Source organism: Lactuca sativa, chromosome 9 (assembly GCF_002870075.4).
Source record: "Lactuca sativa cultivar Salinas chromosome 9, Lsat_Salinas_v11, whole genome shotgun sequence".
Lineage (NCBI taxonomy): Eukaryota > Viridiplantae > Streptophyta > Magnoliopsida > Asterales > Asteraceae > Lactuca > Lactuca sativa.
In genome coordinates this window covers 67,331,707-67,341,659 of record NC_056631.2, presented here as the reverse complement: position 1 = coordinate 67,341,659, position 9,953 = coordinate 67,331,707, and the positions used below count along the sequence as shown (strand labels likewise).

Sequence of the window (9,953 nt, the reverse complement as noted above, 5' to 3'; positions counted from 1 at the left end):
CGGTTGGGGTTAAAATGACGCGGATCGCTGTAACAAAGCATTAGCGGTGACACCTAGCAATAGCGGCGACATGTAACGCGTCAACTATATGTCGCCGCTATTGCTAGGTGTCGCCGCTAAAAACGTCGCCGGTAATATCAATGTATCTTGTAGTGATGTCAAATCGTACGTAAGGAGTGGGCTATTTGGTGCTTTCATAATTCCTTTTTATTGGTAGTGTTAAACCTAAAAAGGGTCAAAGCTATGTTCCGGATAAAAAGCTATAGGTGTCGGAAAACTAGTGCCACTTGGGCTATCCGGTTATATGTCTATTTCTTCCATTAAGATGTTCTTTTTTTTTTTTTTCTTTTGTTTGGCTTCTTACTAGCCTTTTATAAAAATCTATCGTTCTAAAAACAAAAAATTCTGATTGTTTTGTGTATTTTTAAATAGTCCGGTTTGTATTATCCACCGCTACATTTACCCATTAAAACTCACGCATGAATTAATATCTGTATATAGATATTAGTTTTAGACAACGTTACGATAGATCTACGAATTATCATCTGAAATGAATCAATTAACTTCATTTCAATTGGTATATTAAATGATAAATACTTTTTTTTTTTTTTTTTTTTTTTTTTGCATTTGATTCAAGTTCTCGAACTAAGCCCGTCTTATTTGTCTACAGCTCTTGGTATAATAAATACACAATTACACATTCACAACATCATGTACGACAATAAAAACAACAATTGCAGAGGGACCCTTTCTGTTGCTAATTTGTTGTCATATTTTCATTCCCTCCTAGGTCGACAATCCATTGCTAGTTCTACATTTTTAGTGACGGGTAGGTGTATAGCTAAATCCATCCCCTGATGAGTTTTCTAATTGTGAATACTGATACTAATCAGTTCCATTCATATCAATTTGTTTCTTCTTGCCATTCTCTTTTGCAACCGATTCTTCTTTTTCTTCTTCCTCTACCTTAATGTTCGCACATTCTTCTTCCTTTGCCTTTGCTTTTGCCTCTTCGTTCTCCTTATACTTCACATCGAAAAAATCAATAAGGCCACCAAGAGCAATGTCAGGATCACTATCCTTCAATAGTTGCTCTGCCACTTCAGCCGGAGTGATCTCTACCTTAACAATTAAATCTTCGATTTCTTCAAAAAGATTGTGTTCACTGATCCCAAGGTAGTTAGAGGCGAGTAGCCGAAACCCACATGGAGTGCAGTATGACATGTTGATGTGAACGTCCATACGACCGGGACGAAGGAGTGCAGGGTCAAGTTTGTCTTTTCTGTTTGTGGTAAATATAATTATCCTTTCGTCACCACAACTCGACCACAATCCATCAATAAAATTAAGAAATCCAGACAATGTTACCTGAAAAATAAAATATAGATATATAAAATTATAAAATTATTAATCTATTCTAATAAATAAAAGGTTTTTTTATCATTTGTCACATTCTCATTCAATTTGCCAAATATCATTTTGTGGTTATGTTGAATTAAATTTTTTTTTTCTACATGTCATTTTATGAGTTTTTCTATTTTAGTAAATTTCAAATAATATTTTAATATAATAATCACAATAAATATAGTAATAAATAGATATAAATTTCATTAATCAATTTATTTTTTGATTTCACAATTATTAAAATTAAAAGTCATTTGTTTCTTTTATTTATTTATTTAAATTTAAAAAGTTATGGAGTAATAAATTATGATTTTTTATTTTCTTATAAATTGATATAACCAAACCATAAATTTCAATTTATTCCCATCAATTTATTTAAGACATAAAAAGTTAATTTAGTGATATAAAATTAAGTATATCTGAATTTTTATAAATATTAAAAATTACTAACCTTGCGTTCGTCATGGTAACCCCATCCTTGATTTCGTCGAGTAGATCTCGGTGGTTCTGCAGTCACACGATCGTGCAATTCCACCGAGCAATCGATGTCCTCCACCACCAGTATCGACCGATTAGCAGTGGACACCAACAACTTCCGGAGCTCCGAGTTTGACCTTACATCAGTCAACTCCAAGTCATAGATGTCAAAATTCAAGTAATTGGCCATGGCAGCGATCAAGCTTGATTTTCCGGTACCCGGCGGACCATACAACAGGTAGCCTCTCTTCCATGCTTTTCCGACTTTCCGATAATATTCTCTTCTCTCTATAAACCTATCTAAATCCTTCATCACCTTCTCCTTAACATCTGTTTCCATAGCCAGCGTCGTAAAATTCGCCGGATGATCTAGATTCACCGGCGCCCACATCGACGGACAGCCGGAACGCACCATCATCGTATCTACAGTGAATATTTTCACGCTTTTCTCTTCTTGTTTCCTTGTTTTCGAGTCATTAATTATAAACGGGAGGTAATCCTTCAAAGCTAGATCCTTGTGTTTCCGATGAAAGGTGAGTTCAAGCATTCGAACATCGGATCCGGTAGATCTGTTCATACCATCGTTCTGGTAATGTTCTCTCGTCGGCGCCTTATTAGACACCAAACACCACTTGAATTTGACTCCGTTGTAGATATCAGTGAACTCTTCGTTGGTTTCCATGGCGACCTTAATGTCTTTCTCGTTAGCGCGCTTGGTGAGCTTCATACGGTGGATCTGAGGAGAAATTCGGGAGGAAAGGTAAAGCTCTGTGGCCTTGTAGATTTCATTTTTTGCAAACCCGTCGAATTCGTAGATCACCATGGTTATCTGTGTGGAGAATTTGTTGATGAAATTTCGGAACCCCAAATGGAGGTAGTCTTGGAATTCAGGAGGTAAGTAATCGCGTGCGACGCTGCGAACCACCATTGCCGCCGCGGCGACAGAACCGATAGTGGAGACGACTGTTTTGGCCATGGCGATTCTGGATTCAGTTGTTGACGAAGACATTTTGGAAATCGAGGGTTGGGATTTAGGGGATTTGGTAAGGATGTGGAAATCAAGGGTTAGCGTTCATTGTGGGAGTGATTGGGGGTTTTTATAGTATTTTGGTACGATACGACGAGGGTGAGTTGACTTGTTGACTTTGATCATGGACGGAGTTTTAAAGTCTGTTGTTTTTTCTAAGATACTACAAGTAGTCTCTGCCGTGAACCCCAATCAAATCTTTAAAAAACAGAGGTTGCATGGATGCTGAAGTGGAAAGTTTGCAGACATGTAATGATGTAATCAGTTTCCTGATAAAATGCTATTTAAGATATCATTAAAAAATAAAAACATATAATTTATTAACTTTTTGATAATTTGAACCGTTTGTAAAATATTACATTTCAGTAGTATGGTATATAAAACAATACAAATTATTAAATAATATAAAGAACATACTCTGTAGTAATATAGATGAAGAAACGCATTTTATAATGATATAAAAATACAATATTGAATGACATTCAGATTTATATACCGAATATAACGTAATAAAACTTATGATATAAAATCAAAATGAACACGATGAATTATTTATAAAAAGTATATATATAAAGGAAAAAAAACTAATTTATAATGATATAAAAATATATTTTGTGATAAATAAAAAATATAGCATTTCGTATTGAAATAAATTTATAAAAGTATATACATAATTTTTTTTTTGCATACACACCATGTTTCCCTTCTGTTTTTATTACATGTCTAGTCTTGCATCCGATGACCGTCAACCTCGTCCGTTTAGCGCACCCGCATGACATATGGGGTATTTTCCTCGTTTTATATATGACACGTAAATGGTTATGCCAAATGTTTTATCCCCATCCCAATCATTCGCTTGTTTACGTCATTTTTTTTAAAAAGAAAAAAAAAACTCTCAACTTATTAAAGTTCAAGAAACCCTACCTTCTCAACTTTCTTCAAGATTCATCAAAGTAACAATGATGCGTTGGAGGATTAAAGAAAACATTGGTGAAATCGACATTGGAAAACATTATGGTAATCATTTTTATGCTTAACAATTTCATCTAAAACACACATTTTCACTAAGTAAGCTCAAGCTTTCTCCTTCATAATTGGTCATTTCCACAATCTTCTCCATCGTTATTCTATGATGGAAAGTTTAAGATGTTTCCTGGAAAAGAGAGAGGCCAATGGAAAAGAAAAATATTTTGATCTAGTTAACATTGATGAGTTATGTGTTCATGATACTAACGACATGATGAAGTCCATTGGCTATGTTGAGGAGGGTAAGTTGCTCTATTATCACTTCAAAGGACCATTTGTATATTTGGACTTTGGTTTGTTTGTTTTAGCTAGGAGCATTGCCATTAGCTACCTAAGGACATACATGGGAAATGTAACATACATGTTTTGAAATCCTGTTTTGTAATGAATAAAATTCTGAAATATTATGTGAAATTGAGTGTTGAGTTCTAACAGATAGTTTTTACTAGAAATGAAGTAAAATTATGTTTAGAATCACTCAGAAAATATTGGAAGTCTTATGAGATTCCAATTAAAAGTCAAATAGTGAAATTTAGCGAAAATATAAAATTTGAAATAAGTAAAATTTTATTATTGAAAGTTGTAAATAATCTCGTTAGAAACTTGTAGGCGAAAACCTCGTTGAAATCCGAGTTATAACGAAGAAGTTATGATCAATCGAAGATTCGCGACAAAACCGACACGACGCCGAATGACGTAAAAAGTGAGTTTTTGATAAACTACTTTTTAGCCTTAGTGATTTAAATGAAAATCGTAGTATTCGTTAAACCGAGAAGTTCGATAAAAAGAACGCCAAAATCTGACTTCATATGAGGAAGTTATGATTTTTCTAAGTTTCGGAATAACAGTAGACAGCTAAAAACTCGAAATAAAGATCAAACGATATTTAGCCGACACGACCTAAACGAGAATCGAAGGTCTCGTCAATAGTAGTACAATAGTAAAAAGTCTGACGAAAACGGACGTCGGAAGAAGAAGTTATGAATTTTTAACGAATTTACCTGTCCCGGTTTGTTAAAAATAATAATTTAAAAATTAAAGTCAAAATTAGCTGACGAGGTCTAAATGAAAGATGTAGAGCGTAATTTTACCTACGCGTGCATATAAAGAACGTCAAAAATGGAGCTCGTATGCGAAAGTTATGGATTTTAGAAGATCGGGGCTCAATTTCCGAGAAATTATGGATAAGACCCGGGGAATCTCGCATGAACAGTAGCCGCTCTACCCGGATCCGACGCATGTTGCCTTCCGATTCGTCCGAAGCCGCGGCCCAACCAGCTTCCGACGCGCCTCGCACCGCTGGAGTCGTCCGAGCCGAGCCGTCTAGCGTCCGACCCTCGCATCCGAGCCAGCTGTTGCGTCTGAGCCTCGCTGCTGCGCCATCTGCCTTCGCCTCCTGATGCCACGTGTTCCTTCTGCCAGCGCACCCTCCGAACCTCGGCCCTATCAAAGGAGGGCTGCTAGCCTTCCCGGGTAATCTTTAAAAATTGCCATATTTTACCCCTTTTCCATATTTTCTTCGTATTAAAATTCCCCGAAGTCCTGGTATCGATTATAACCCCCGAAATACGCCATGAAGTGCCCGAGAAGCCCGGAAAATTTATCTTTTCGGTTTTTGAAGCCCTACCTTCGTAGAGCCCGGTTTTCAATTAAGCTCCCGGTTTTCAACATAGAAAGTCATATTTAAAGCCGAAGCACTGCCCAAATTACTATTTTGACCCCCGGTTAATTCAAGGTGAGTTCAATATGTAGGAACAATTGTATGTTATGTTTTATATATGCTATGTGCTTTTCAGTGTTATTATTCCGAGTTATTTTCCCATGTTATTTTATTCGCTATTTTTATAGCAAAAGTAATACCTTTGACCATGTGATCAGTGAAAGGACTTAGATTTACATTGGTACTGGTACATAGCCTCTGGCCATGTAGAGCATGTCTCCGTAAGAGAATTACTTCTATTCTATGGCATTGGCAATTGGTTAGACAGGGCTATAAGCTTGAAATCTACCAAGATGTTAATCAGAAATCTTATGTCTTCTGTGCCATTTGGGCCGAAGCTTTATTGATGTATATCAAGTATGGAAATTATTATGTTTCATTGATTGTATACCTTTGAATCAAGTCATTGTTTGATATGGAAAGCTTAACACATGATTCACATATGCCTTTGTTGCTCCTTGATTCTTTTTGCTTCTGCCATATTAAAGTATATATATGACATAACATTATATTGTATCTATTATTGAACTCACTAAGCGTCACCGCTTACCCTATCAATGTTTAACAATTGCAGGTGATAAGTAACCAGTATAATCATATATTGTTGAAAGAATTAGAATAGTTTGTAATAATACTTTTGTACTTCAGTTTATGTTTGTATAAATTACAATATCCTGGGTAGTTATGTAATATATAACACTTTGTAATAGTCGGTTTGTATCCAGTAGTTTGTAACCTCTTTATCAATGTAAAATATTGCTTTTATGAATATGCAAATAGCATGTTTTGGAGTAATAGTATTGTGAAGTATGAAAGTTTTGGTCTTTCAGAAATACGAAAGTTGGGGTCTTTCAGGAAAATAGATGAAGTTTATATTAATCGTAGTAAAATTATGTCTAATACATATATTTAAGGTCCCTTAACCCGAGTAAAGTTAGAATAGATGAAAATTTTGAACCCCTTCATGTTTTAGAAGACTTTTCTTGAAATGGAAGGACTCTAAAATAGGGGACTGTAGTGGTTCTAAGAAACCTGAAGTTTGGTTAACAAAGAAATGCAAAGTGCCCAAAGTATTCAAATAAACAAATTGTTAATTTCCACATAAGGTTCATTTTGCTAATAATGATCTTAACCCATCAAAACAACAATCATTATTTACTTGGTTTATGCAAAAGGTGTTCAACACAAATACTTGGAGTTAGACCATTATGAGTGGACATTTACCGATCCAGATTTATTACTTCATTACTGGGATCCAATTTGACTGACAAAAAACCACTGTACATTATCTGTAAATTTTCAAGGTAAACGTTTTTCTTGGTTGTTTCAATTTCATCACCCGTATGAGCTAAAAAAACTTGTTTTCATATTAAATCATTGTTCTAATGACAAAATTGACTTATTACCTCCGTGTTTCACTTTCATCATCTATAAGAGTTGTCATTTCATTGAACTGTTGGTCAACAGCTGGCACCATCTTTAGATGTATCTGCCAAGAGAGATGTTAATAGGCATGTCAATGGTGACAACAACATAACTTAAATTTAATACTAAATACAAAGTAAATGTATATGTTCTTTTTGAACGTTATAATATTTAACTCACTTTTACAAAATATTGCTTATATGTTGTTTTTTAATGTAATAATATTGAACTCACTTGTACAAAATATTGTTATTATAATTTCATTAGTTTAAATACTTGATTAAAAAAAACACAACAAAAAACATCAAACACGCTCAAATTAAAAGATACGCATAAGTAATAATATATTATATCCACTAAAACCACCATGAACCAAAATACAAAGAAGGGGGCATATAAACACTTCAAAATACAACTTTCAAGGCCAGGGTATCAATTGTTTTAACAAAAACATATTTAGACATCCAACCACCATCAACTGGTGTTAGATTTCACCATCCTACAATTAGCATTCAATTGCACATGGATACAACTGTAATTATTTTAGAACATGACATGTACATATGCATTCTCCATTTCTTTGTAAATATGGAAAACACATAAGCTTAAGAGAATAGTATTCATATATTTTATGTCTTATATAACAAGTAGAACCTAAAAATTTGATAAAGAGAAATAGGATCTACCTGGGCTCATTATCACCGATCCAAGTTTTCGTCGCATATACCAGCATCGTATGTCCACTTTCAACCTATCACAATCCTTATTTCATTAAATCATTGAATCTTATGTTAAGCAACTATTATCTCTATGGATACATAAATCAAGATTTAAGTCAGTTGAAAGTATTATGGACTAGGACATATGAACGTTAAAAAGTTGCCACTCAAAAACTAAAATAGGTAAAAACATGGCAGTTAGCAAAGGCAATAATATTCTTAAATCTTACTTGGTTTTTGCCAACCCTTGTCCTTCCTACTGCAAGATATTCCAATGCCATGGAGAAATATACCAAACACAAAAGCTTGTCTTCAAGTATCTATAAAAGCTAACCAACATTAACAAAAAAAAGATAATAGAATTGGTATGAAAAATTCACAGATAAAAAAAACTTTATCAGAGGAGAACCTCATATGGCACTTGGACCAAATTTTTCAGTCCCCATAATTAGATTGAAGGTGTTTATAGTTAAGCAACATCAAGAAATACAACTTCCTAGAAACTATGTTTCCCCAACACAAATTCTTCAACAAATGAAGAAAAGAAAAAAAGTGATGTTTACAAAGGAAACATCAAAACTGGAGGCAAAATCGTCAACTATTGTTCCATTTGCAAATTTCTTGTAACAAACTCGACATACCAGGAAAAAAACCCAAAAATAAATTATCTAAAAACCAATAAATAATCTTACCAGGAAAAGACCCGACATCAGAATCATCTAGATATGAAACATCTTCAAAACAGGTTGAGATGAGTAAAATTAACATAAAATCAAAATTAGATAAAAAAAAAGTTGATTCTAGATTTGTACCATGATAAATATATAAACAACTTCAAGATTAGTAAAATTAACCTAATACCGAATATAGATCCAGTTTTTTCTTTAGAATACAATGAATAGAAGTTAAAAAAACTCACATTTCTTATTGTTTCAGTACTGGAGCCTTAAATGATGTTTAACCCTTCTCGTGTCTTTAAACTTGATATCCCTTCATTCAACAGAAAAACGCCAGGGGAAGGATGGAGCCAAAATCTAATAAGAAAAGAACACATTAAATACATAAAATATTAGCAGATTGAATGGATTTCAATTTCAAGGAGATTGTGAGATCGAGAAGAGGAGGTAGGGTTTCCGGAGGATGTAACGATGACGTCAGGATGGTGGTGGTAACAGATGCGTAAGAAGGGTTATGGTCACATAGGGATACCGAAGATGGAAGCGTGTAAGGAGAGAGATAGAAGAGATGTTGTTGGTACGATAGTAGTTTGGGAAGAAGGCGAAGCAGCGTAGTGGACAGCGGTGGTGGTAACGACGGTGTCAACATGAGGTAATTGTAATTTAGGGTTTCTTGATGAAGACGACTGATTTAGGGTGATTTAGGATTTTATTGAGTGAATGTGAGTCTAGGAATAAAAAGTATTGTTTAATTCCCAAAGAAATTCAGTAAACGGTTCATGTAGCTGTATTGTATTGGATAATAAGTTGTACATGAAGTAGTAGGTATTGTATCTTTTAAATTTGAAGAAAGATGCAATATGCTTAATAATATAGTATATATATAGTATATATATATATATATATATATGTATGTATATATATATATATATGTATATATATACATATATAAACAAAAGTGTTATGGTTTTATGTGTATTAATTAAAGAATAATCTTAGTTATTGTAAATCCCTGAATTATAGGTAGCATCCCTAATTTATAGGAATTAACATTGATTGTACAACTAGGATATCCTATGTAATTAGCCTATAAATAGGCAGTTTTCCTCTGGTGAATAAATTATCAATTCATTCCAAAAGCTTCATGGTGTCAGAGAAGTAGACGCCTCTTTTTCTCCTTCATCTCTTCTAACAATATTTGTTCTGACCTTCTCTTTCTTCAATAGATCTCAAGCTTGGTGACAAAAGCAGTCTCACATCAGATGCTTCTTTACATCCTTCCACCTTCAATAACCTCAACATCTATGGTTCATCCTCTCACAGTAATGAACTTGTATCTCTTATTACCAGTCACAAATTCAATGACCATAACTTTCTTCAATGGTCAGAATCTATGATGATGTATATTAGTGGAAAAGGAAAGGAGGAATATCTTATTGGAGAGATCGAGAATCCAAAATCAGATGATCCAAAGTACA

General features: G+C 34.0%; 1 protein-coding gene across 4 annotated transcripts; it reads right to left on the bottom strand.

Annotated features, from left to right (window-relative positions):
• Positions 1-637: 637 nt before the first annotated feature.
• On the bottom strand, positions 638-9,225 carry LOC111901602 (AAA-ATPase At3g50940). Of its 4 annotated transcripts, XM_023897475.3 has the most exons (7): positions 8,718-9,225; positions 8,491-8,532; positions 8,029-8,118; positions 7,766-7,830; positions 7,061-7,143; positions 1,856-3,133; positions 638-1,368 (listed from the first exon to the last, which is right to left on the bottom strand). In XM_023897475.3, exons 6-7 carry the CDS (start codon positions 2,888-2,890, stop codon positions 886-888), a joined length of 1,518 nt encoding a protein of 505 aa, XP_023753243.1. In that variant the 5' UTR covers positions 2,891-3,133; positions 7,061-7,143; positions 7,766-7,830; positions 8,029-8,118; positions 8,491-8,532; positions 8,718-9,225; the 3' UTR covers positions 638-885. The 4 variants fall into 4 exon arrangements, with proteins under 4 accessions (XP_023753243.1, XP_042754171.1, XP_023753244.1 ...); XM_042898237.2 differs by lacking the exon at positions 8,491-8,532 and having other exon boundaries at positions 1,856-3,177; XM_023897476.3 differs by lacking the exon at positions 8,491-8,532.
• Positions 9,226-9,953: the final 728 nt, after the last annotated feature.

Coding starts and splice junctions, on each gene's coding strand:
- LOC111901602 (XM_023897475.3), bottom strand. CDS start 2,890: ATGTCTTCGTCAACAACTGAATCCAGAATCGCCATGGCCAAAACAGTC. Junction 1,369..1,855: donor GTTACCATGACGAACGCAAG/GTTAGTAATTTT, acceptor TTTATTTTTCAG/GTAACATTGTCTGGATTTCT.